This window comes from Vicugna pacos, chromosome 17 (assembly GCF_048564905.1).
Source record: "Vicugna pacos chromosome 17, VicPac4, whole genome shotgun sequence".
NCBI lineage: Eukaryota > Metazoa > Chordata > Mammalia > Artiodactyla > Camelidae > Vicugna > Vicugna pacos.
This window is the reverse complement of record NC_133003.1, coordinates 19,720,107-19,744,813: the sequence shown is the minus strand read 5'-3', so window position 1 is coordinate 19,744,813 and position 24,707 is coordinate 19,720,107. Positions and strand designations below refer to the sequence as shown.

Sequence of the window (24,707 nt, the reverse complement as noted above, 5' to 3'; positions counted from 1 at the left end):
GTGCAGAGGAGAGGTCGAGGTGGAGACTGTGAGGGGTGAGCTATGACAGCTCAGCGCCCCCTCCCTTGGACAGCCCCTCCCTCCTCTGTCTACCACTGAGCTTTCTGCTTGATCAAGGGGGTTAAAACACAGCTCAGGAAAAGCAGCACTTCCTTGCCTGTCCAGACCAGGAAATAACAGTGGGTGCCATAACAGGGTGTGGCCAAGGGGCCTGAGGGGCCAGGCCTTGGAAAGGGCGGGGGAGGCCTCAGTGACCCTGCCTGAGAGGGATCTAGCATGGTCAGAGGCCAGGAATGCAAGGAATAGAGCAGGTCTGACTGCTGGTTAGATTGCTACAGGGACAGGCAGCTGACTCACCTGGGCACGTTAAGACTAGCTGGTCTATCCTCACCCGCCCCATGGTGAACATGAAGGCTGCCTGGAGAGCCTACGTACTTGCTGTGTGCCCTCGGGTGAGTTGCCGAGCCTTCTTGAACCACCTAGCTCTAGTGACCTTGGTGGGACTGGGAGCCAGAGGCCTGGATCTGAGCTCTGTACATGCTCTAGTATCTCTGGGCCCCCTCATGCCTTCCTGGGCCTCAGTTTCATAAGTACATCATGTGCAGCTATTACTAAGCAACCTTAAAACTGGTTGGAGCAAAAGGGTTAGGAGGCCATGCTCTTGACCAGAGAGGAGTGGGTTGGAGGTGGGACTGGGGTTTGAGGGGGGAGACTTCTGCTGGGTCCCTGTTGTGGTAGGTTCAGCACCTCTTCCTCCTCCCCTGACAACATATACACTCAGGTACACTCATGCTTGGCCTGTTCCCTGCCCTCACACTCTCCACATCGCCTCCAGGATGAAGCCCCAAAACTCCTTAGCCTGGAGCATGGGCTCTTGGGGCCACCAGACCAGATGTTGAGCCTCAACTGCAGTCTTCCCCCCAACCCACCACCTCACCAGCCACGCTTAACCTCTGACCTTTCCTCTGGGCAATGTGACTCAGTTCCCTAGGGTTAGGGATGCCTTTGGGGCCACAGACCTGGACGGGTCCCAGAGTAGTGTTGCCAGTTTGGGTCTGTAAGACTCATCCTGAGGGGCCCCTGGCTGCGTTGAGAGTTAAGGGAGGCTGAGGATCAGATCTCCATACCTAGAGCAGCTCCTCTCTGCCAGTTTATCCTTTCTAGGGAAGACTGAAATATTTGGAAAAGCTGTGGTCTAGTCAGACCCCGTTTCATAGAGGAGGTGATTAAGGCATGGCTGTGGATAAGCTGGGGCATGGCCAGGGCTGAATAGCTGGGCGGGGGTCAGAAGAAGGCCGTCTGGGAGCTGCTGAGGTGTGATCCATGGGTCAGGGGTAGGAGAGCAGCTGCCTGCCCCTTGGGGGGAAAGGGAGGAAGCCTGAGAGGGAGAGGAGCACCCTGGGCATGGCATTGGTTGGGATGAGCCCCAGGTAAGTGTGAGTGTAGGGGATCTGATATTCAAGGCCTCTCAGCTCATCCTGATCTGGTTCCTAGTCTGCACCTCCCATCCTGGCTTTACCCTCCTCCCTTTACCTTTAGCCGGTGTCTTCACCTCTCAGCTCAGACCCCAGCAGACTGCCAGCTGAGGGTGGAAAGGCCACCTCCCAAAGGGCCTTTCCATTCCACTGGTTTCTGGAGACACAGGTGAAAGGCAGTGGGCCCAGGCTACACTTGTTGCACCACTGACCCCTTGGCTTGGCTTTCCTGGTCTGCCCGGAGACCCGCAGGGGGCTGGGGCTGCTGCAGGGGCCAGTAGAGAGAGGCTGCAGCTGGATGTCCAGCCGCTTCCCCTTCCTGCCTCTCCCTCCCAAGGCCTCACCCTCCTGAAGCAACAGCAGCAGGAAAGGTGGGGCAGGAATGTCTGGGCTTGGGCTGTTGGCCAGAATTCTCAGGCACCCGCCCCATTCTGCCCCAGAGCCAATTCCCTAGGAACTGCAGGCTCTGCCAGGGACCTAGAATGCTCATTGGTGTCCTTGAGTCTGGGTGGGGAGGGAGGGATAAGAACCCTTCCCATTTGCTCTTTTGGTCTATCTGTGTCGCCTTCCCATCATTGGCTGCCTCAGTTTTGTCTCCAGCCCAACCTAGGTCAACTAACTTGGAGCCTCAGAGTGTCAGAGCCAGGGAGAGGCAGAACCTGAGGGTCTTGGGTTAAAAGACTCTCTAACTCTCAACCCCGAGGCATATGGTTTGGTCACCTGGGCAGATAACCTCTTGCCAGGTCGGATAGGAAAGGGCTGTATCTGATTGGAGGCTGCAACCTGGCTGTGGGGGCTGGGTTTGAACCCAGGCCCCTTGCTACCCCTCTCTCCAGTCAGGAGGCTGCATTCCCAGGAGATCCTGTCTGCTTGGAGGGTCTCTCTCTCCAGGGCAGAAAGTCCAAAGACCTGTCCACCCCCACGGCCCCCACATCTTGAGTGGGACCCATCCTGCAGGGTCAGCCAGGAGGGTCTGTCTCCTGCCCGTGCTGACCTCACCTTCTCACTGCTTGGCACCATCTCCCCAGATCTGACTTTGGATCCCACCACTCCCTCACTCTGAGGCCCTCCATGGCTCCTCCATCAGCTGCGTGGGCAGCTCTTGGTGGCCCACTGTGGACTTCATGCCCATCAGACTTTGCTTTCATAGTTCTTCACCTGCACATTTTGCCTCCTCTCTGCCTCTTTATTTCCTGCCCATGCTCAAGGCTCCAGTAGGCTATTCCCCTCTCCCCGCAGACCTCTCCTTGCTTACACAGCCCTACTAGGTGATGGGGGCTCCTGAGCCATGGCCTTAAGAAAAAGGCTGGGCTCCTCTGACATTCCAGAGATCCAGTGGAGAGGGGACTAGGTCAGAGCACCACTCACTCTGAGCCATTGGGAACCTTGGTGAGTGTTTGAGCACAGGAATTAGCCGGCCAGAACTAGGCTTGAAGAGCACCTGCCTTTTGGGGTAAAAAGGAATGCTTCCTTTGGCAGTTCTGAGCCCTCTCTCCCACTCCTTCAGGCTCCCCTCATCTGGACTCAGGTGGAGAGCAGGCAGGGGTCACTGACCAGTTCAGGAACTCCCCTTTGGGATGACCTAGGCTCATTGCTCAATTCCAAGGTACAGTGATCATGGGCCTTGCTTCTGAGCATAGCCTGGGAGGATGGGCACTGAACCTGCTCCCACCACTGCTATTCACTCTAATCTACGCCCGGTTCACAGGCCTGAGTCCGGCACCCTGGCCATGTGCAGCCCTGAGGAGGCAGCCCTGCTGCGGCTGGAGGAGGTCTTCTTGGAAGCCCTTACCCGCATCAACAGCCTTGTCCTCCAGCCCCTGCTCACAGCTGGTGAGTCTCGGCTCTCCAGTGGGGAGGGTGCGGGGTGCAGGAACCATCCAACAGGAATCCTCCCCTTGTTGGACCTTCTGAGCTGCAGCTTTCTCAACTGTAATGGGAGCAGTGACATTTGGTATGACCATTTTCTGATGTGACCAGGGCCCTTGCCCTGGTTGTTGTTGGTTGCTCCCTTCTCAAAGGGACCCTGAGGGGCCAGGTCATGAACCCCATGCTAGGCCAGACCTACTGTGAATGGAGACAATATTCTACCCCTTCCAGGGCACAGGCCTGGATTCTCATCCTGCTTTCACCCAGGGCATGACTAGAAGGCAAGATGCCCAGGTTTTACTTCCAGCGGGGATCTCACTTGTGAAGTGACCAGTCACCTTGGGCAGGTGCCTTCCTCTTGGGGGCTTTGTTGGTGCATCTGTGAATGTAGGGGACTACCGGACCCTATGACTCAATGTTCCAGACCTGAGGAAGCTCAGAGACTTGGGAAATTAGTGTACTTGGTGGCCCTAGGTCATCAGTGCTGTCCCTGTTTAGTGAGGCGGTGAACACGTGCCCCTGTTTACTTCACAAGGGTGCCGCCCACTGCTCCAGCCTGCCCGTCCCCTGCAGAACTCAAGGGGGAACATTGGTTTCTAGTCCTGTTCCAAGGGATGTGGGACCCTGACTGCAGCTCCAGGGTTATGGGTGCTGCTTGCCCTTGGGTGGCCACACGGGGCCTCTGTGTGCTCCCTGGAAGGTGGAGCAGCCCTGTTCCCCTCACAGTGTGCCTGTGCTCCTGCCCCAGCCCCAGACCCCTCAGACTCCTGGGGCAGAGAGTGCCTCCGTCTCCTGCAGCAGCTGCAGAATAGCTCCCAGCAACTGTGCAAGGTGACTGAGGAAAGCCTGCAGTCACTGCGGGAGAGGCTGCACCACCCGGACTCTACTGGTCTGGAATCCCTGCTGCTGCTGCACAGCGCTGACCGCGTCCTGCAGGCCCACAAGGAGTAAGACAGCCGAGGCGGGGGTGGGGCTGACACTGGGACTCACCTAGGTCGGGCTTCCGCAAAGATTTGGGATTGGATGTTAGGCTGGCGTCAGGCTCAGACACCCCAGATCTGAGCTTGGGGGTCTCCCAGGGAAGAAAGGCTTTGAGTTAGAATTGTCTAGTTGGGTCAGTCAGGACTCAAGGTCACCAGTGCCCAGAGCCAGGTCCTTAGGGCTGCAGCCACTCAGTGGGTGGGATCTGGGGACCCAAGAAGGGCAGGGACTTGGGTTTGGATCTGGGGGTTGGGCCTGCAAGGTGTCCCTTGTGCTGCCTGTAGGTACATTGATTCCTACACAAGCTGTGTGGCGGTGCAGGCCTTTCAGAAAGCAGCAAAGAGGAGGAGGTGAGCATGGGGGTGCTGTAGTGGGTCTCTGAGTTGGGGGGTGTTTGGGAGGGAGGGCTTGGGGAAGCCCCATTCCCACAGCAGCAAGTGTCATGACCCTGGGGACTTGTCCTGAGCACTCCCAGTTCTATCAGCTCCATGCTGATCCACATCGGAAGAGAGGGAGGGAAGCCTAGTGAGGCCTTGAGCAGAATCTGGATACCAGCTTGGGGAGGAGCGACCCTGAGGCCGGGAAGCATTCCCACTCAGGGTGGGCATTTGTAATCAGTGATCCCTTCAAACTCTGAGATACTGCTACCAGATCTCCAAGGGGGTGACTCAGCCACTGTGTTTTCCTTGTGGGAGAGATACTTGGGATCTGGGACGTTAGCCAGGCAGGGAGTCGAAGGTGGTGGGTGCGGAAACGGAGGAGGGGAGAGTGAAGGGGTGTGTGGCCTTCCCTCCACTCAGCGAGTACTGGCGGAGCCAGCGGAAGAAGCTGCGGCAGCTCCTGTCGGGCATGAGTTCAGAGGGCTCGGTGGGCACGGCGCTGGGCCAGGCCCTCCGCCAGCCGCTTACCCATCACGTGCAGCAGTACGTGCTCCTCCTGCTGAGCCTCGGGGACGCTGTCGGCGAGGTAGGTAGCAGGGGTGACGAGGTTGGGGGTGGGGCGGGTACTGGTTACCAGGCCTATCTCCTGTGGGAAAGCTGAGGCTAAGGGAGGCAGAAATGGGGCCCTGGCTCAGGGGACCTGCCTTACTCCAGAACCCTGGTTTGAGAAGGACCTGACCATGCCTTGGGGACAGAGCCCTGTTCTGGGGGGTTTGAAGGGATGTGACCTTGCCCTGGGATATCTCAGGTACGTGAGTCAACAGAGGCCCAGAGAGCAGATGTAGAATCATGTACTGGGTAAGAGGACCCAGCTGGGGGAATCATCGAATAGTTCTGAATCCCCTGGGAGCATCCTCCAACTGGCCCCTCCCTGGAGGAGGAGCTGCGAAGGCTAAAAAGGCAAACTTTGGTTTAGACCCAGACCTCCTGACCAGCTGGGGCCAGGCCAAGGATGGGGCAGCCATCACAGGGTGGGGGCAGGTTCTTATAAGCCCCTTGCCCTGGCTGCTCTGTCCCCCCGCAGCGTGACCCCGCCCGAGAGCTGGTGGTACATGCAGCCACTGTCTTTGGGAACCTGCAGTCCTTCATGAGGCAGGCGCTGGACCAGGCCTTGGCCACACAGGCCCTCTGGCACACCTTGAGCAGCCGGCTGAGGGTGAGTTCGAAGCCTGAGGGGCGGTCAAGGAAGAGGTTCCTGTCGGCCAGGGGCCGGCCAGGTGGCTCGAGCTTCCTGCTGTGTTCTCTGCACCTGAGCCTCCCCATCTGGAGGGTGGGGGCTGAAGCAGGTGTCTGAGTTCCTTCTGTCCAGCCATCCTCACCCATTTGCTGAGTGCCTCCTGGGCCAGGATGTGAGCTGCAGGCTCTGGGGAAGGGTGGTCAGCAGAATTCACCCTCTCTCCTGGGATATCGCTGAATGATCACACCCCTGCATCACTGCCCACCACGGCCTGTACTGTCCCTGCAGGGGGGAGAGTTCTCGGTGCCCTGAGTGGGCGTAACAGGCTTGGAGCCCAGTGCCGACTCTTAGGAGGACAAGTGAAGGGGATAAGACTAGCCAGAGAGAAGCAGGGATGGTAGAACCCTGAATGAGGGTTGGTGGGATTGACTGGGGCCGTGGCTCAAATGGGGTGGAGGAGGACAAAATGAGGCTTCAAGAGATGTTGTGCTGTCCTGCTGGGAGGAGCCAGGAATGACACCCCCTACCTCAGAGCCCCAGTGCCCATCACGGACTTGGGGGCCTCCAGGAGTTGCTCAGAGTGCGGGGGGAGGTGTCTGGGGCAGAGGCAGGCAGTGGAGTGGCCTGCAGTGTCCAGGACAGGGGTCCCTGATTCTTGCACCTCCCTCCTCGCCTCACCAGGATGTGCTCTGCACCCCCGCTCGCCGACTCTTGCAAGATAGCCAGGACTCACCTGTGACGGTCACCCCGCTGCGGGCAGAGCGCGCACTGCTCTTTGATGATGCCCTTGTCCTGCTGCAGGTGAGGGCGGGGGCTGGCCAGAGGCCTTGGGACCACAGTGGGGGTCTAGGGGCTGGTGGAAAAAAGGAGTGGGGAAGAGACATGCAAGTGGGAGTGAGAACTTGGGCCCGGGGTGGGGGTGATGGGGCGGAAGGGCAGGGTGCTGGGGTGGGGGCAGCAGGTGGAGCCATCCCTGAAGCAGTGTGGGCCATGGGGAGAGGCTGCTCGAGGGGCACCCATCCTCAGCGCTCTCCAGCTGGTGCCCCTGCTAAATGTCTTCAGCTTGGCTTCCTTATTTGGAAAATGGGATAATTGTGAATGAGTTTGTCCCTCAGCAGATGCTGGACAACTCTCAGTTCTCTTCCTACAATAGAAGAGGAATCCTGGATGGAGATCATGGGTGGCCCGTAGTGGCTGAGAAGGTTCTGGACGAACCATTCAGGGCACGTCAAGGCTTCTAGAGAAGCAGCAACAGGGCCTGGGCTCTCGGCATTACAGAAGTCAGGAGAGCCAGGCCTGGGGTTTGGCATTGTTATGTGGCCTGTAACCTTGACTGTGCTCAGTTCCGCCTGAACTCATGCCGCCCTTGTGATAGCCACAGCAGTGTCTTCTCTGGTCCCCTGGAATGTCAACCTGGAACTCCCCTACATGCTCTACCAAACCTGTATCTCCCAAAGCCTGGTTTTGGGGTTTTGACTCAGTTTGAGTTTCCCTCCACTCCTGGCTCCACCCTCTGTGCTCCAGGTACACTGAGGAGATACTGCCACTTAAAGGTCCTGAGTCCTTTCCCACCTCTGGAGCTTAGCATGCCCTGTTGTCTCTGCTGGACCCTCTCTTGTCTATGGCTCATGTCTGGTGCACTTCTCCTCCTCTTCAGGCCTGGGCCTGGTGTCACCTCTGCCTGTGGCAGTGGGGCAGGCAGGCGGTTGCTCCACAAAAGCTCCCAGAGGAAGGGACATTCAGTCTGGTTCTCAGAGCAGGGATGGCACTCCAGTAGAAGGAGCAGCGCAAGCGAAGGCTCAGACTGGGGAGAGTTTGGGGAGAGCTGGAGGTGTGGCTATGTGCGGAGAAGGTGAGGTGGGGTGCACGTGAGCCAGAGTGGTTCGTGAGGCTCAGGTGTCAGGCTCCGCAGTGAGGTCTCTGTCCCCCAGGCAGTAGGGACCCTAAGGAGGTTTCCAGCAGGGGCTGACAGGGTCCAAGCTGCTTTTCCAGAAGACTACTCTGGTGGCCCTGATGGAGCAGGATGTGGGGGAATGTGGGGGGAACTGATCCCGGGTTTCCCACCAGGCCTTCAGGTGGGAAGGGAGATAAAGGTGCTGTCTGGGAGGGTAGAGGTGCTCTCCTGAAGATAGGGAACAGGCAGGGGTGGTGAGGGACTCAGTGCTGGGCATGCTGGATTGAGCACAGCCTGGGGACAGCCCAGCAGGCTGGTGCATGAGAGCAAGGCCAGACCAGAGGAGCAGGTGAATATCTAGGCTCTGGACGACACCTGTGCCCCATCTTCTTCCAGGGCAACAATGTCCAGACCTTTGATCTGAAGCTGATGTGGGTGGAACCTGGGCAGGACGGGTGAGCACTCCTAACCAGCGACACCCAGGCCTTCCCTCCCTCCACCCCTTGAAACCTGCCCGCACCCCAGGGCTCGGACTTGGGCCCTCCCCAGCACCCTCCTGGACAGAGCTGGGGCCTACCCGTCACTTCTGTCTGTCTAGGTGCACGTTTCACCTTCTCACACCCGAGGAAGCGTTCTCCTTTTGCTCCAAGGACCCCGAGGGCCAGGTGAATGTGGGTGAACTATGAATTTGGGGAGTGGGTTGAGGGGAGTGAAGGAAGGCGGCTCCAGGGGACAACCCTGGAGGCTCCTTGGGAGTGTCAGGCCTCTGGGGTCATGGTCAGAGTGGGTCAGCAGTCAGCCCAGGCTCAGGCATCAGAATGCTGCAGAGAACAGGTGTTTTTCTTTGTGAAGCCAGGATTGGGGCCTTGTTGACTCCTGTCTAGTGGTTTTGTTTGGCCCCTCTAGGCAGGCTCTGAAACTGCAGACAAGCATCTCAGGTCTGGATGAAGCCTAGGGAACAGCGTGGAGCAGTTGAAGTTTCCCCCAAGTGACAGAAGGCGATGGGGGGTACCTGGAGCCACCCCAGAAAGCTTCCTAGAGAGGCTGCCTCCAGCAGCAGTGACCTGTCCTGTGTTTCCCTGTCCCCCCAGGTGGCCTGGCAGTGGAAGGTTACCCAGGCTGTGTGCCAGGCCTTGCGTGGGAAGAAGGACTTCCCGGTGCTGGGGGCGGGCCCCGAGCCTTCCGAACCCCCCACCTGCCGCTGTGGAGCATACACCTTCTACGCAGAGGGCCGCTACTGCCAGGCCACCTACGAGGGCGAGTGGTACTGGGGCAGGCCCCATGGCAAGTGAGTGACCGAGGCTCTGGGCCAGGCAAGGCAGTGTTGGATCCTTCTGGGAGTCTGAGGGGCAGATGGGACCCGGATGGGCCTGATTGCCTCAGGACATGAACCAAAGGCTATTATTCCCTGTGGTCAATTCTGTTTGTCTCTCAGAGTCTCTCTAAAGTCCTCTTGGACAGGACCTGGCCCATAGTAGGTCTGTGCCAAACACAGTCATATTGGCGGTGACGCTGGAGAGCGTGGGGCCGACATCAGGTAGCCGGCCTGCGGGACCTGCAGTTACCGTTCTGTTCTCAGGCGGGTGAAAGAATAATTCTCACGTCTACGTAGCATTGTCTGGTGGTGGTAGAAATGGTTTGCAGACATTCTGTCTTCAGTAATCTTTATAAGAATGCTCTAGGGGTGTGTTGTCACCCCCTTTAGAGGTGGGGAAACTGAGGCCCAGAGACTGGCATGACTTGCCCAAGATCTCAGAGCAGGTTCTAGAGTAAGCCTGGTCTCAATTGCAGGTCTCCAGGACCCCACAGGCAGGTAGGCTTTTGAAGAACGTGTGGCACCACCCTGTGCTACAGCCAGAGAAACCAGGGCCCAGAAAGCAGAAAGGACTCACTGAGGTTACACTTGCAAGCATTCCACTAGATTCTGATACCATGCCTGCTTCCAGAAAGGGTGTAAGGAAGCTTGTGAGCAGAAACACAGAAAAAGCAATGCCATGTCATAGAAGGAGAGGGTGGTAAGGATCCCACTGACTAGCACTTGGCTTGAGCTTGAAGTTTAGCTCTGAGCTTCCTTTTGGTCAAGGGGATAAGGGAACCTGGTTGCTTCCAGAACTCCCTCTGTTGGGTGTGGAGTGTGCTCTGTGAGGCTGCTGGGTCAGTTATGGCAGGAGTAAGAAAGGGCTGAGAGCCCCTGTGGGGTCATAGAGCTCAGAGAAGAGGACCAGGTAGGGGCAGAGAGTCCAGTCCAAGGGGAGTTGAGGTCTCAGAGAGGGTGGAGGCTGGCTGGGGATCCTGTATGTGTGGAAGGATGGGTCTGGTGGGCCTGATGCCTGTGGACCTCAACTGTGTTCCAGGGGAACCCTGAAGTGGCCAGATGGGCAGAATCATGTGGGGGATTTCTGCCAGGGCCTGGAACACGGGTAAGGCTGGGGCTGATGCGGGACTGTGTTGGGCAGGCAGTGGTTTCCTCCCCCACTGCCACCACCAGCCTGGCCCTGTCCTAAATTCCCAAACCTCAGGCAGGAACTTAGAGGCCATCTGTTCCAGCTCCCCTCGCTGTCCGAAAGGGGAAACTAAGCCCTGAGGAGGGGACGGGTCATGGAGGGACTGGCCCAGGGCCAGAAAGCCCTCTCAGGGTGCATGGGGGGTTGGGTGGGTGGGGTGGAGGCGAGGTGTCCTGAGGGGCCCTTGGGAAGAAAAAGGGTCTGAGCACCTGTCAGATTCTCCTCATTATCTGAGGAGGCCCCTTGGAGGCAGGGACACTTCTGGGTGGCATAAAGGGGGTGTGATGGGTGTCTCAGGCCCTGTGCTGAATTCCCTCCCCACCCACCCACACTGACAGCTTTGGCATCCGCCTGGTGCCCCAGGCCTCCGAGGACAAGTTTGACTGTTACAAGTGCCACTGGCGGGAAGGCACCATGTGCGGCTATGGCATCTGTGAGTAAGTGACCCCCGGCCTGATGGCAGGGTGGGCTCGTGGGACAGGCACATCCCCTGGGCTGAGCTCTGGGAGGCAGGGCGAGCCATTGGTGGTCCTTTCCAGGTACAGCACCAACGAGGTGTACAAGGGCTACTTCCAAGAGGGCCTACGGCATGGATTTGGGGTCCTCGAGAGCGCCCCTCAGGCCCCTCAGCCCTGCAAGTACACAGGCCACTGGGAGAGGGGTCAGAGGAGTGGCTATGGCATCGAGGAAGACAGTGACAGGTGAGCGCCCCGCAGCTCCCCACTTCCCCCATGGGACCGAGGAGGCAGAGAGGACCCTTGCAGACCAAGTGCCTCAGGGCCTGGGTTCCCTGTAGTCAGTGGGTCCACTCTGTCTGTCCCCAGGGTCTCTCTGAAGCCCCTCACTTCCTCTCCACTCCTTGGTTGTTGCTGAGCTGAGGATGAGGGACCCCTGACCTCCCTGACTGCAGGAGCCCTCCCACCTCCTGGCCTCTCCTTGCTCTGTTGGAGAAGTTTCTGATCCCCTGATCTGTTCCCATCAAAGGATCACAACCCTTCTAGGCTTTCTGGGCTGTGAGACAAAGCCTGGGGTCCTTCGCCTGGCATTTGAGGCCTTGCCTGCTCCTCTGACCTTGCCTTTGCTGTGCCACCTGTGCATCCCCGGCCTTCTAGAGCCCTGAGCGTCCCCACATATCAGCTGTACACTCCTGCCTCCATGGCTCTGCACATGTGTAAATGGACCCCCACTCCATCTGTACTTCCTGCTACCTCCTGCAGAAAGCCTGCCAGGTTGCCCTCCCCCTGCCAGGCTCCCTCCCTCCTCCACACTCTGTTCCTCTCACCCGCCCTATGTCTGACTTGAGTGGATTCAGGCCATGCCATGGCTCCTATCTGACCCCCATCTCAACCCCAGCCCCATGCCAGCAGAGCACAGAGAAGGTGCATGGGAACAATTCTGGTCCAACTCTGGCCATACTCCCCCGCAGGGGTGAGCGCTATATTGGCATGTGGCAGGCTAACCAGCGCCATGGCCCAGGGGTCATGGTCACCCAGGCAGGCGTCTGCTACCAGGGGACCTTCCAGGCGGACAAGATAGTGGTGAGTGACGTGACCCATGTGAGGTACTCTCTCCCTCCACCCGGGCTGAATTCTGGAGCCTCCCTGCTCTGGGGGGTCCCAAAGCTGAGCAGGGGCCAGTCAGGGGTGGATGGAGCAGGTGCTGGACAGAGCCAGAACCTGGGCAGGAGCCCAGTTCTGCCACCTGCCTACCCTGTCCTCGATCAAGTCCCTGCCCCTCCCAGCCTCAGTTTTCCCGTAGGTAGCTCAGGTTAACTGCTTGTTGTGAGGAATCACTGAGATAGCAGTGGTAAAGTGCATGGTGGTGGTGATGCTGGCAGCCTCCACAACTGACCTTCCCAGACCCCTAACTAGATGCCTAGCTCTGGGCTAAGCCTCCCAGCATGGTCTCGTGGGATCCTCCCAGTAGCCCTGGGGTCATGTCGTTGTCCCTAGTGTGTCAGTGATAAATGTGAGGCTCAGAGAGGTCCGAGAACCTGCCCAAGGTCACATTCTATTGAGTGGCAGAGCTGAGAGCCGCCAGCACACGAGCCCTCACCTTCTGCATCACCCACACCCTGCCAGGTTCTTGGCGCGTGGTGGGGCTCTGGCCTGATGGCTGTTACTGTTATTGTGGCTTGTTTGTTTATCTATACTTTGTTCTAGAAAGGATTAAAGGAGGAAGAAGAGACAAGAATAGGTACATAAAATAGAATCAGAAGTGAGTAGAACACAAATTGGATCCCATTTGGCTCTGAGCTTTCTGGCATCCAGTGCAGCAAGGGAGCCTGGTCAGCTCCACTGTCCCCGGCGTCAGCGGCAGGGAAGTGGGGATGGTTCAGGAGAAGCCCAGCACTTCCTGAGCTGTAGGTGGGAAGGAAGGGTCCCCCAGGAGGCTTCCTGAGACAGACCACTGGAGGGGAGAGCCAGGTCCCCGGGTGTTGGTCAAGGTAACCCAGGGACGAGGTCCATGGGGCTGGGCCAAGGGCTACATCCCACGTAGGCACAGTCCTGGGAGGCGTGACAGGGCTCAGGACCCTTGTGCTGTGGGTCACTGCCTGCCTCCCTGACCCCCAACCCCTGGTCTCTGGCCCTCCCTAACCCGCTGCTGCTTCTCTCCCCGGCTTCCTTCCCTAGGGCCCAGGGATCCTTCTCTCTGAAGATGACTCCTTGTATGAGGGCACCTTCACCAGGGACCTGACCCTCTTGGGGAAGGTGAGAGCCACTGAGATCCTACTCCACTCCCTGCCCAGGCCTTGGCTGGCGTCTAATCTCCCTGCTTGGAGCCAGGGCTGAGGGTACAGGCTGAGGGTGGAGAAGGTAGGGGAGGAGCTCTCCCATCTCCATTACATCCAGGAGGCAGGTGCAGCGACCCCCTCCCTGCTGCGGAGGTGTGATTTGATGCGGTGTGAGTCAAGAGGGGACAGGTGGGCTTGCCTTGGGTATAGAGGGTGCTGGTGGTCTCCTGGCTGTGTTCCCTACTGCCCTCGAGCTGGGGATCCACCCCGTTGCATCACCACCATCAATGACTGGAGGCATTGTCTTTCAGTGTGTTCCTGCCCAAGCTGACCCAGCAAAAGGCAATTGTGTCCCTAGTGGGGCATTTGAAAATGTGGGGACTGTTTTGGTTTCCTAATGACTGGATGTCACTGTGGCGTCTAACGGGTGGAGACCAGGAATGCTGTGAATGGGATAGCCCCGTGCAGCAAGGAGTTGCCCTCCTCAAGGCCAGACGTACTTCCTGCCCTCCCTAGGCCTCTGCCTACTTCTGGACTTACCCTCATGCCAGCCCCACAGTGGTGGTCCTCTCCACTCTGACCTCTGAGTCCCTTCTCTGTCTCCCTTCCCATCTCCTACCTCAGAGATGAGCCCCTTGGTGGTGGGCACAACTCTTGGTCAGGAGCTTCTTCTGCAGGGGTGGAGGATTATGGGCCCCTCAGGGTGGGATAGGTTGAATGGATCGTGGGAAGGCTGCCCACCAGTCCCTAGCCTCTATGACCCAGGATGGACAGGTATGATTGGATGGAAGGGCAGGTGGACAGACAGATGGACAGACATTCCTGTAATCCTCTCCTGACTTCCAGGGCAAGGTCACCTTCCCCAATGGCATCACCCTGGAGGGCTCTTTCAGCACTGGGGCAGGGAGAGGACTGCATACGCAGGGCGTGCTGGACACAGCTGCCCTCCCTCCAGACCCAAGCAGCACCTGCAAGAGGTGAGAGCCTGGCTGTGCATTCCACAGCCTGTCTGGGGGTGTGTCTGTGTGTGTCTGTGTCTCCACCCCAAGGACTCAGGTCTCATTAGAAGGGCTCCTCTGTTCTTCCACTTAGCTCTTTGGAGAGTTCAGGGAGCTCAGGTCATGCAACCGAATCGAGGGCTGGGTGGCGATAACTCCATATGCCATAAAACTGGAGTAAAATATTATGTGTAGGCTTTGCTTAGACCTTACTTTTTTTCCAGGAAGGGTACAAGGCAGTTTATAAAACAAAACAGACAAACAAGAATAAAATAGGAAATAAAAGTCTGAGTTGAACTGAAAAGAAAGGGAAGCGCAGATAGGCCCTACGACAGTTATGACCATGTATTGGCCTGGCTCTGAGTTCCCTGGCAGACAAGATGAAGAAGGAAACTTGTTAAGTGGAATCACTGTCCCTATCATAGGATATCTGAGAAGGGGATAGAATAGGGACAGGGCTCTTCCTTGGAAAACTGTGTTCAAGTGGTGACTGTTGTTATGTTGTTGAGGTGTGGGTGGTGGTTCTAATGGTGCCAGCTAGCATTTCGGATGTGGGGAGGAGATACAGGTGATTACTTGACCTATCGTCCCTGCATGTTTCTTTTCCCTGACGATAGGACATAGAAGTGGACGGCAAACCCTAGGGACATTACCCAGCCCGGGTAGGGTGCAGGTGTAGGAAAATCTGTGAGCACGACATGGAGGGCAGTGTTCACTAGACACACACAAAGCCAGACCCCTGGGCCTGTTGGCCAAACTCGGGAAGGAACCAGGTGTGGTGGGAGGGAGAGTGGGATCTTGTGGCAAGGGAATCCTGGGCTTCAGGCCCTGGTCTCTCTTAGGCCAAGACCCCACTCTCTGGGCTTGGTGTCCAGCTCTGCAGCTCTTTCTTTCTCATTTCCAGGGCTCTGTGTGCCCCCTCCCTCTTCTCTATCATGGAGTAGATTCTCTCTGTCCCTTCTCTGCCTGTCCTTTCTCCTCCTGGAGTCCTGGAGGTCAGGCCCTTCTGCATTCCTCTGTTCATCTACCCTACCCAGGCCCTGACTCTAGGCTGGGTGGGATACCCCCATCTCTCCAAGGGCTGGACAGGGTCCTGCCCAACGTGAGTCCATCCCTATCCCGTTTCCCACCACCTCCATCGCAGGCAGCTGGGTCTGGGTGCCTTCCCTGTGGAGAGCCGCTGGCAAGGCGTCTATGGCCCCTTCCGGGACTTTGTTCGTGCTGGCTGCCCCGGAGACCTGCGGGAGGCCCTGCTGGGCTTCCACGTGCAGAGCTCGAGGGAGCTGCGCAAGTCCCAGGAGTACCTGTGCTGCGAGAGGTGAGGCCCAGGCGTGTGTGGGCGTGTGTATCCATGGGGCATCCAGAGAGCTGGTGCTGGGGTCAGTGGGACTCTGAGTGGGCCAGGGAGGAAGGCTTCCCAGAGGAGGTGGGCCCGGGCATCAGTGAGAGACACGTGTGCGTGGTGCCCCAGGACCCACCCCGAGGACCGCGTGGGCAGGATGGAGGACATCCTGGAGGAGCTGCTGCAGCACCGGGAGCCTGAGGCCCTGCAGCAGTACCTCAGGAAGGTGAGGGTTCCAGGGGAGGTTACTGAGCAGAGGGGACAGGCCTGTGGGCCCTTTCTGAGAGGGCCTCGGTGTTCCCATCTAAGAAATGGGAGCAGTCTTGTGGTCTTGCCTGGGTATGCTGTGCTGTGGCCCCTAGTGCTGAGCATCTCTTTGCTGCCTTTTCACCTGCCCAGGCTCTGAGCAACTCACTGCACCCCCTGGGAAAGCTGCTCCAGACGCTGATGCTGACTTTCCAGGCCACATACACAGGCATCGGGGCCAACAAGCACCTACAGGGGCTGGCGCAGGAGGAGGTGAAGCAGCACGCCCAGGAACTCTGGGCTGCCTATAGGTGAGCTTGGTGGCACGTGGGGGCAGCCACTGCCCTGTGACCCCAGCAGGGTGGGGCTCTGCTCTTTCCTAGTGCCTGGGCAGGAGTGGAGCCTCTGCCTTTGGTCTGGATCAAGAAAAAACCAGAGGGTGGATTGGTCAGCATGCAGCTGGTGCACACCGAGGTCAGAGGTGATAACAAGGCCTGACCGCAGCCTGCAACCAGAGTCCAAGCCCCAGTTAGGCCCTAGGCTGGCCCTTGACCCCAGGGGAACTCTTAACGCCACTGCAGGCTGAGCCTGACCCTGGACTTAGACCCCATCTCCAGTCCTTGCTGAGCTATGATGTCATCAAACATTACACACAGGAGCTCGAGACGCTGCAGTTCCTTCTGCTATGGCTTTCCAGGACTCTTGCGTGGACATCCAGTACTTCCAGCCTCCTGATTGCTGAGGTTTTGGAGGCTGGGCTCTGCAGACTTCATGCTCCGTGGTTCTGGGGGGTGCAGCCCACCTGCCTGGCCTTTGGTAGACTCGCATTCTGTGGAAGACAGCAGTTTCACCGCCTCTCTCTCTGGTTTGCAGGGGTCTGCTGCAGGTTGCCTTAGAGCGCAAGGGCCAGGCCCCAGAGGAAGATGAAGATGCAGAGACAAGGTGACCGCCCCCGTGGAGTCTGCAGGTCCTCTCCCCTGATGCAGCCTCACACTTTTGCTCCTGGGGCCTCCCTCAGGGGAAAGGGGCATTTCAGGGGAAGTGCTGGGGTTCATGCTGTTGACCAAACATTGTTCATTGACCCTTCGATGATCAGAAGGACCCATGACCTCAGTTCCTTGATCAACCTGGGAGGGGGCACTGCATGATACAGCAAATGCATCTTTGTTCTAAGCATGTTGTCCCAGCTTCCTCTGTTGGGTGCACGGAGGGTGAGCAGCTGCCCCAGGCACCTTCTTCTCCCTGTGCACAGATGGGGAAACTGAGGTCTGGCAGGGACTGAGCCGGAGGTCACACAGGGCAGGAGTTAAGTGGGTTATTAAATCTGTCTCTCCCAGTCCCCCCAGACCAAACCTTAAAATTTACCTTCAGATTCCAGGCCTGGAGTTCCTGATCGGAGAGGCCGTTCTGTCATTGCATTGCAGGAGGCATGGGAAATGGGGTTAGACGTTAGGGAGCACTTGCCCCGAAGTCCTAGGAATCACAGAAAACTAGGAGGCAGAACCGAACTCACCTGGAATGGCTGCTGAGAGCTTTGCCACAAGTCACTTGTCCATTAGGGCCCTGGTTTTGCATTCAATCAGATGGGGATCAAAATCCTGCCCCACCTGCCATATTGGTTCTCAAAATTAAATGAGAGAATGAAGTGGTCTTGGATATCAATTGACTGTGATGTGACTAAGAACAGGCTGGGAAGGGTCTTCTCAGGAGTGGAGGAGGGACACTGTTTGTGGTGGACGAGAAGCTCTGTGGGCTCTTTGAAAGGCAACCCAAGTAGATTCCTCACCATCACCCTGCTGACCCCGACCTGTCCTGATGGCTCTCACTCAGGGACCTGCAGGTGCATAGATTGGTGCTGCCCCTTGTGCTGCCCAGCTTCTACTCGGAGCTCTTCACTCTTTACCTACTTCTTCATGAGAGGGAGGATAGTCTCTACAGCCAGGGCATCGCCAACCTGAGCCTTTTCCCCGACACCAAGCTACTTGAGTTCCTGGACGTGCAGAAGTAAGCTTCACCCCTCCCACCCCTCAAACACCACGTTTGCCAGAGTTCTTGTGTAGCAGAGGATACAAACTCAACTCAAATTGTTTTCAGCAAAAAAAAGGGGGGGGGTAGGTTAATTAGCTTATGTACCCAAGAAGTTCTAGAGTGTATTGGGTGTGACTAGATTCAGGTGTGGCTGGATCTAGGTGCTTAACTGCATGATAAAGGGAAGCAACTTCTCTCTTTCTCTGTTGGTCTATCTCTAGTCTACCTTGCTGTCTGGCCCGACCCCCAGGACTTTGCCCTTGAGGGTCCTCTGGCCTACAGCCTTCATCTTCCACTGTGTCCAAGTCCTGCTTGTGTTTTGGGGCCACATGGAGGGCGGCCCTCTCAAGGAGCCCCTCCTGGCCTCCCCTTTCCTGGGCTCCACACAAGCTCTCTGGGATGTCATTGTTTATCCCCTGCCCCTTCCCTGTGCTCAGCCCTGTGGGGGGACATGGGGACACAGGAAATTTGCCCTCTGACCTTAGACCCTGCCCCCTGATCCTGGTAAAACCTCTCATCTCGCTTCTTAAATTTCAGGCATCTGTGGCCCCTCAAGGACCTCACACTGACGACCAATCAGGTGAGACAGTGAGCCCATCACCTGCCCGGGAGAGGGAGGCCTGAGCCTGAGCGAGGCCCCCAGGTTCGCCTGGGCTTCCAAGCAGCTCCCTGCCTCATGGTCACTGGTCAGAGGCTGCAGAGGAGCCGGGGCAGGGCAGAGGTGGGTGATGGAGGAGATGGCGGGCTTTCTGTGCCATCTGACTCCCATGTGGGTGAGTGCACAGCCACTGTGACCAGGCTTACATGTGGGCTTCACCCCTTTTACTGGCTGTACGACCACGGGCAAGATACTCGATCTCCATGCCTCAGTTTCCCCATCTGTGGTAGTACTCCCTGTTGCAATACTCATGTAATTATCATGGGGGGAAGCAGGCCAGAACACAAGGGCCAGTGGTTCTCAAAGTGTGCTCACCAGGCCAGCAGCATCAGCCTAGATCTTGTTAGAAACGCAGACCAGACCTACTGAGTCAGAAACTCAGGTAATGAACTTGGAATCTGTGTTTCAACAAGCACTGGGGTTCGAGAGCCATTGACATTGGCACTTAGAACTGGGTGGCACCCAGTGACCATTGGCTGTTACCATTTTGTTTATCCATGTTACCAGAATGTTTATCCATTTTGATTCGCTCAGCCTCCTGGAGACCATTTACCCCACCTTACAGTTGAGTAAACTGAGGCTTACAGTGGAGCTGTGACTTACCCTGGGTCACTCAACCCTTTGGGCAGAGCTATGCTGAAACCAGTGATGGGGAAGGGGTGGGTGATGAGGGGCTCAGGGCCAGCCTTGACCCTGGGAGGGAGGAGGTGACAGAGCTGGGGGACTGGGACCTCATCTAACCTGCTTCCCCACCACAGAGATACTCCCTGGTCAGGGACAAGTGCTTCTTGTCAGCCACGGAGTGTCTGCAGAAGATGATGTGAGTCTATACCCTGGGGAGGGTGGGGTGGGAGGCAGGAGTGTTGAGGCCCCTGGTTGGGATTGAACCTGAGGGCCTTGATCTGGAGCCAGCTACCTTGCTGCAGCACCACCATGGACCCCCGGGAGAAGCTGGAGGTGCTGGAGAGGACGTATGGGGAAATAGAGGCCACCGTGTCGCGGGTGCTGGGCCAGGAGCACAAGCTGCCCATGGATGACCTGCTGCCGCTGCTCATCTATGTGGTGTCACGTGCCCGGTGAGTCCCAGCCAGGCTGGGAGCTGGGGGTGGGCTGCAGGAGTTTCCCTTCCCATCCTGTCCACCCTCAACCAAGGCCCACTCTGAAATCTTTGAACGTCAGGGTTTATGGACAGAGCCTTTCTTGGTACAGTTGAGGAAGCTGAGGCCCAGAGTGGCCCACCCAGAGTCCCATGGGTGCCAGATGCAGAGCAGAGACCACATCCCAGGTGTCCAACCTCCCAGACCAGGGCTCCTTCCCATCTGCTGGGTGCCTGTCCCTGAGAGGTCCCCTTCTCCCTCTCACTGTGGGTCGGTTGTCCTCCAGAATCCAGCACCTAGGAGCTGAGATCCACCTGATCCGTGATATGATGGACCCCATGCACACAGGAGGCCTGTATGACTTCCTGCTCACGGCCCTGGAGGTGAGGGGCAGAGGCGGTGGGCCCAGGCAGAAAAGCCCTGGCCGCTGGGGCAGACCCCTTTCTGGCCCCAGACACCATCGTGGGATAAGCTCAAATTCACAGCTCATGTGTGTCTCCATGGGAAGGGTCCTCACAGAGCCCCTGCTCCTGCCCTTGTTAAAAGGGGCTGGGTGCGGGGATGTGGGCACAGTGCATCCCAGCTCTCAGCTCCCCGGGGCTGAGAGTGTTCCAGGCTGCATCCCCGAGCCCCATAGGAGAGGGAAGACCCCATTTCCTTGCAGACTGTGGCTGAGGCCTGAGTTGGAGACATAGTAGTCCAGGCCCTACACTCCTGAGCCCAACTGGAAGCAACCCAGTATCAGGCCTGTGCCCGTGGCTGGGAGCAGGGGGGCCAGCTGGCCTCAGCCTTGCCTCTCTCCCGCCAGTCCTGTTACGAGCACATCCAGAAGGACATGAAGCTGCACCGCTTATATGGCTGCTGGAACTCCAAGGAGCCCTGGTAGCTTGACTTCTCCTGGACAAACTGCAGAACTGAGAGGGGCCGCCATAGAATTCTCGTGGAGCAAGCACAGCCCAGCGTGGCCCCTGTGGCCCAGGGAGCAGAGGGCCGGATGGGTTCTGGGTGTGTCTCTTGGAGGAGATGAGGTTTCTCTCAGGAAATGCTGCTGCTGTCCTGACTGGGATGAGGGGTGGGGGGTGACGGGTGTGGCCCCAGAACTGATGGTTTCCCCTCCTCCCATCCTCTGCCTGAGCCTTGCCTCCAAGTTACTGAGCCTCTCTGGGCCTCAGTGTTGCCATCTGTAAAATGGTGGACTAGATGGTCTGTAAAGGACCTCTCATCCATCTTGCTGAATTCTAGCATCCTTCTGGAAGACTGCCTTTGGTCTGTTGGGCTGTAACTGAAGTTCTCATGTCACAGTCCATGTCGTTCCGTTTTTCCATTCCTGGTCAGAGGCTCCAAGCTGCTAGTGACCACTCTGTTTATCGAGCCTTTTTCCCACGAGTCATCTCCTGTGGACCTTCTTCCTTCCCGACTCTGCCCCAAGGCCATCTGGCCTCTCAGGGCTGCAAAGCAGGAACAGCTCCAGCTCCACCTGACCTACTGGGTGGCCTCTGGCAAGCCCTGCCCCTCGTCGGGTATGCAGTTGAGGGGGTGGGCTTGGAGGTCTCTGACCTGCGCTCCACATATCATGGCGGTGCTGGAGCAAGCTGCGGAGGTGGGGGGAGGAGACGCACCTTAACTGCCTCACCCCAGCAGGTGCCATGGGAATTACACACCTGTGACCTCTGTGGGCCTCTGTGCAGGAGGGACAGCAGGGGCAGAAGGCTGGCCTGTGCTCTGACTGTCAAGCGCCTCTGGTTTAGGACCTGCCAGGAGTCGGGGAGGGAGGCAATGGGGGTTCAGGTGCCTTGGGGCGGGGAGGACTTTATTTAATTAGTGGGTCTAGTGTGGGACCAAAAGAGCTGGGTCTTGTCGGGGGAGGGGGGGAGCGCTTCATCCCTGCCGGGCCTCAGTGTCTCCTCCCGATAGGCCTGGTGACCTGCAGGGACTCCCCCTGCCCTAACGGGAGATGTGAGTGTTCTGGCAGGGTGACTGTTCTGAGGTGGTCCAGGGGCACAGCATGGGGAGAGGGTGGATTTATGCAGGGCCATAGCTCTGGAGGACAAGCTGGGCCCAGCTGACAGGCCCATCCTGGACTGTAAGCACGTTGGGTCACCTGTCTTGGCTCTAGGTGTGCCTTCCATAAATGAAGCCCCAACCTCGGCCTGTGAGGGGAGGGCTGCGGGGGTCTCTGAGAAAGCCCAGCCCTCCTGAGCCCAAGGCTGAATCCCCTCCAGGAGCCTAGCGGGGACAGTGTCCCAAAGACCCTCAGAGACAATGTGGGGCAGTGGGCTGAGAGACTCAGCTGGCCCACTGCGCTTCCACCCCCAGGGGAAGGGGTGGGGGAGAGCTTTCTCTGGCTGGTTCCTCCAAATATGGCAGCTTGAATGCAGAAAGGTCTTGGGCTCTGGTTTTGTCAGAGACCCCTGTGGTGGTCCCATGGAGGTCCCTGGAAGGGAGTCGAACTAATGAAGAGTGAGGATGTCCAGAATGCTGTGGGCAGCTCACCAGCATGTTAGCCCTCTCCAATGGTTATCAGCTAGTTTCTGTCCCTTGACAAGTGACAACAGCCGTGCCTGAAGGCAGCCCTGAGTTGGTGCGATGCTGCAACCTCACTCAGAGAGCCCCACATGCTACTGGGCCTCCGTCAGGATCAGCAGAAGCTCACTGCAGTTCAGACTGACCAGGACCCTTCCACCCACCCTCTCTCTGGGCATCTCCTGCACCTACTGAACTGGGGCCTCTGGACAGGCCCTCAGAAGATTTCCAGGGCCGCTCAGGCTGCTGGGTCGAACCCTTTCAACAAAACAATAGAGCTGGCAGGAGCCTTCGCATTAGCGAGTGAGCAAACTGACAGCTGTGGGCAGTGCTTCTTTACTGAAGAGACACCTGGAGCCAGGTCACCACCTGCCGTGTGGGTGCCTCTGGGAGGCTGATGGAAATAACTACCCACAGGCAGGCGAGTCCACACCCCAGTGATGATCTCTTCCGGTTGCTGCAGGAGCCCCTTCGGCCACAGTGAGAGCACTGGTGTCCGCTCTGCAAGTCAGGTTGGTAACCAGGGACTCCAGCACCTCCGTGAGCTGGCTGGCATCAGAAGCAGCCTGGAGGGGCCCAGTTCAGGCCCCCTCTGCCCTCCATCTTTCTGGTCCCTGTCTCTTCTCCAGAGTGAGGACTTGGCTTTCAGCAGTGATCGTGAGGAAGAGGTAAAATTCTTCATAGTAGATCTCAGTCAGGACTTGAGGATCACCAGGGCCAGACAGGAGAGAGGCCAAGGGTGACACTGCTTGTTGGCAGCCCACAGGTGGCGTTCTGACAGGCTATGAAGGACCACGCCTGCCCTGCCCTCAAGGGCCTGGACTTGGGGCTGAGAAAGACAGAGACACTGAGAGTTATTAAACGACCTCTCAGTGAGCAGACGTGTCCGAGTCTCACAGCTCTGGCCCTGGAGACCCACCTTTGCCCTGGTGACCCAACCCCGCCGCCAGCTGCAGCCCTGGACCTGTGTGCAGGCTCAGGCAACCTCTCAACCTCGGCTTCCCCTGCCCACTGCTCCCCCTCAACAGTCAAACTTATCTGCTGCCACCCCCTGCTCTCCAGCTCCTGCCTCTCAATGTTCTGTCCCCAGAAATGTCCTCCTCCAGTGCCATTGGGTCCCAGGCTGCTCTGTCCTCACATTCCCAGCTCCTGTGAAGCCCCGTGTCCCAAGGCAGGAGCCTCCTCACTCCCCAGCTCTTCCCCAGAGCCCCTTCCCCAGCCCCATCACCTTACTGGTGTGTGACAGAGGGGTGCCCGCTTTCCCCTGTTCTGCAGGCACACTGCTCACCACCTCTCCCTGGGCTGGCGTCAATAGCAGTGGGAGCCAAGAATGGAAACAGCTTGACTCAGGAGAGGCCAGACTGAAGGTCCTTGGTCCCCAGGGCAGGTCTGCATTTAAGGCTGGCAGCGCCTGTAGCATCTGTGCAAACAGAAGCCCCTCAGGCATGACCAGGACAGGCAGGGATCCACAGGGGAATGGAGGCCCGGTCAAACTTGTGCCAGGAACAGACTGGAAGTTGATGCCAAAGCCTCAGCAGAAAGGGAAGAAAAGACAGATGTCCTCTCTGTCTCTGAGGCTCTCCAGGGCACCAGGGGCTCGGGCCTGGTCCTCCTGGCCCAGGGCCCCTTCCACACCTGGCAGCGACGTTGCTGGTCTGGCAGGCGTCTCCATGCAATGATCTGCTGCAGGCCATTGAGCTCCCACTGCAGGATGTGGTAGCCAGGCTTCAGCTGTTAACCCAGTTGTGGTTGATGGAGCTGGTATCCTCCTGAAGGGGACGGGGGCCAGAGAGTCCTGCCTCCCTCCTGCAGTCAGTGAGCCTTGCCAGGAGCCTCCTGGATGCCAGCCCTGTTCCCTGCATGGGGTATGGTCTGGAACACATCAAATGAGATCCCAGCCCTCTTCAGGTGAAAAGGGCTGGCTCTCCTCTGCCAAAAAGGCACCAGCAGACTGCCTGTGCTTGCTGGGCAGAGAGGAGGGGGAGCTGAAGAAATTGAGTCCATGGCTAATCCAAAGTAGGGGCTGGTGAACAGCTAGAGCTCTGACCAAAGGCTGTTTATTCAGACCACCCTTGAGGTGCTGGGAGCCAGGGTAGCCTGGGCAGCCCCTTGCCCCCCGCAGCCCCAGAGAAGGGGCTATGCTGTGTATATGAAGCAAATGCTCCCTGAGCAGGAACCTGAGTGAAGTCCACCTGGCCTCAGCTGTCGGCGCTCCCAGGTGGATGGCTGCCCACTGTGGGGTCAGCAGATGGTGGGGACTGCCCTCCCGTGGGCACTGGGGAAGGGATAAGTTCAGGGTTAGGGTCAAGATCAATGTTAGGGATTAGGGTTAAGATCAGAGTCAAGATCAGTGTCAGATTAGGGTTAGGAGTTAGGACTGAAGTGAGGGTGAGAGTTTAGGATGAGGTAGATTAGAGTGAGAGTCGAGGTCAGGTTTGGGTCAGCTCAGGTCCAAGTGCGGTTGGGGCTTTCCTGGTTGGCTTGGTCAGGCTTTGAGCGCTGGCATTTACTCTTGTCGTGAACAAGAACCAGGGGTGGAGCCAGGCTGCCAAGGCCTCGGTGAATTCATCGATGACCTTTGCCAAGCCCTTCCGCTAACTGGGTCCTGTGTGCTGTGTGTGAGGAAGGTTGCAGCTCAGGCTCTGTTGTTCTGCCGTCCCAGAAGGAGGAGGAGACCCGGAACGCCTTCTGGGGAGAGCAGGCAAGAAGTGCAGCTTGGGCTCTGGGCTTGGAAGGGGCTT

General features: G+C 57.9%; 2 protein-coding genes across 5 annotated transcripts in view; one reads left to right on the top strand and one right to left on the bottom strand.

Annotated features, from left to right (window-relative positions):
- Positions 1-1,911, bottom strand: part of TMIE (transmembrane inner ear) — a 15,385-nt gene extending 13,474 nt beyond the window's left edge. Inside the window, exon 1 of the mRNA XM_072941139.1 lies at positions 1,534-1,911. The gene's annotated coding sequence lies outside the window, so the exon portion shown is untranslated. The remainder of the gene's footprint in view (positions 1-1,533) is intronic.
- ALS2CL (ALS2 C-terminal like) overlaps positions 1-24,707 on the top strand; it is a 25,381-nt gene extending 674 nt beyond the window's left edge. The window contains exons 2-27 of one of the 4 annotated variants that reach the window (XM_072941132.1): positions 2,983-3,081; positions 3,184-3,308; positions 4,093-4,291; positions 4,610-4,675; positions 5,126-5,291; positions 5,790-5,921; positions 6,624-6,743; positions 8,233-8,291; positions 8,435-8,501; positions 8,928-9,124; positions 10,191-10,256; positions 10,679-10,773; positions 10,880-11,041; positions 11,694-11,878; positions 12,974-13,051; positions 13,921-14,051; positions 15,217-15,390; positions 15,544-15,640; positions 15,814-15,971; positions 16,534-16,602; positions 17,491-17,664; positions 18,226-18,268; positions 19,105-19,166; positions 19,273-19,422; positions 19,730-19,826; positions 20,252-24,707. In XM_072941132.1, the coding sequence (XP_072797233.1) occupies positions 3,206-3,308; positions 4,093-4,291; positions 4,610-4,675; positions 5,126-5,291; positions 5,790-5,921; positions 6,624-6,743; positions 8,233-8,291; positions 8,435-8,501; positions 8,928-9,124; positions 10,191-10,256; positions 10,679-10,773; positions 10,880-11,041; positions 11,694-11,878; positions 12,974-13,051; positions 13,921-14,051; positions 15,217-15,390; positions 15,544-15,640; positions 15,814-15,971; positions 16,534-16,602; positions 17,491-17,664; positions 18,226-18,268; positions 19,105-19,166; positions 19,273-19,422; positions 19,730-19,826; positions 20,252-20,329 (2,928 nt within the window). In that variant the 5' untranslated portion in view covers positions 2,983-3,081; positions 3,184-3,205 and the 3' untranslated portion in view covers positions 20,330-24,707. Of the gene's footprint in view, positions 1-2,982; positions 3,082-3,183; positions 3,309-4,092; positions 4,292-4,609; positions 4,676-5,125; positions 5,292-5,789; positions 5,922-6,623; positions 6,744-8,232; positions 8,292-8,434; positions 8,502-8,927; positions 9,125-10,190; positions 10,257-10,678; positions 10,778-10,879; positions 11,042-11,693; positions 11,879-12,973; positions 13,052-13,920; positions 14,052-15,216; positions 15,391-15,543; positions 15,641-15,813; positions 15,972-16,533; positions 16,628-17,490; positions 17,665-18,225; positions 18,269-19,104; positions 19,167-19,272; positions 19,423-19,729; positions 19,827-20,251 lie in introns of those variants that run through there. The other 3 variants (XM_072941133.1, XM_072941131.1, XM_072941134.1) reach the window with 3 other exon arrangements.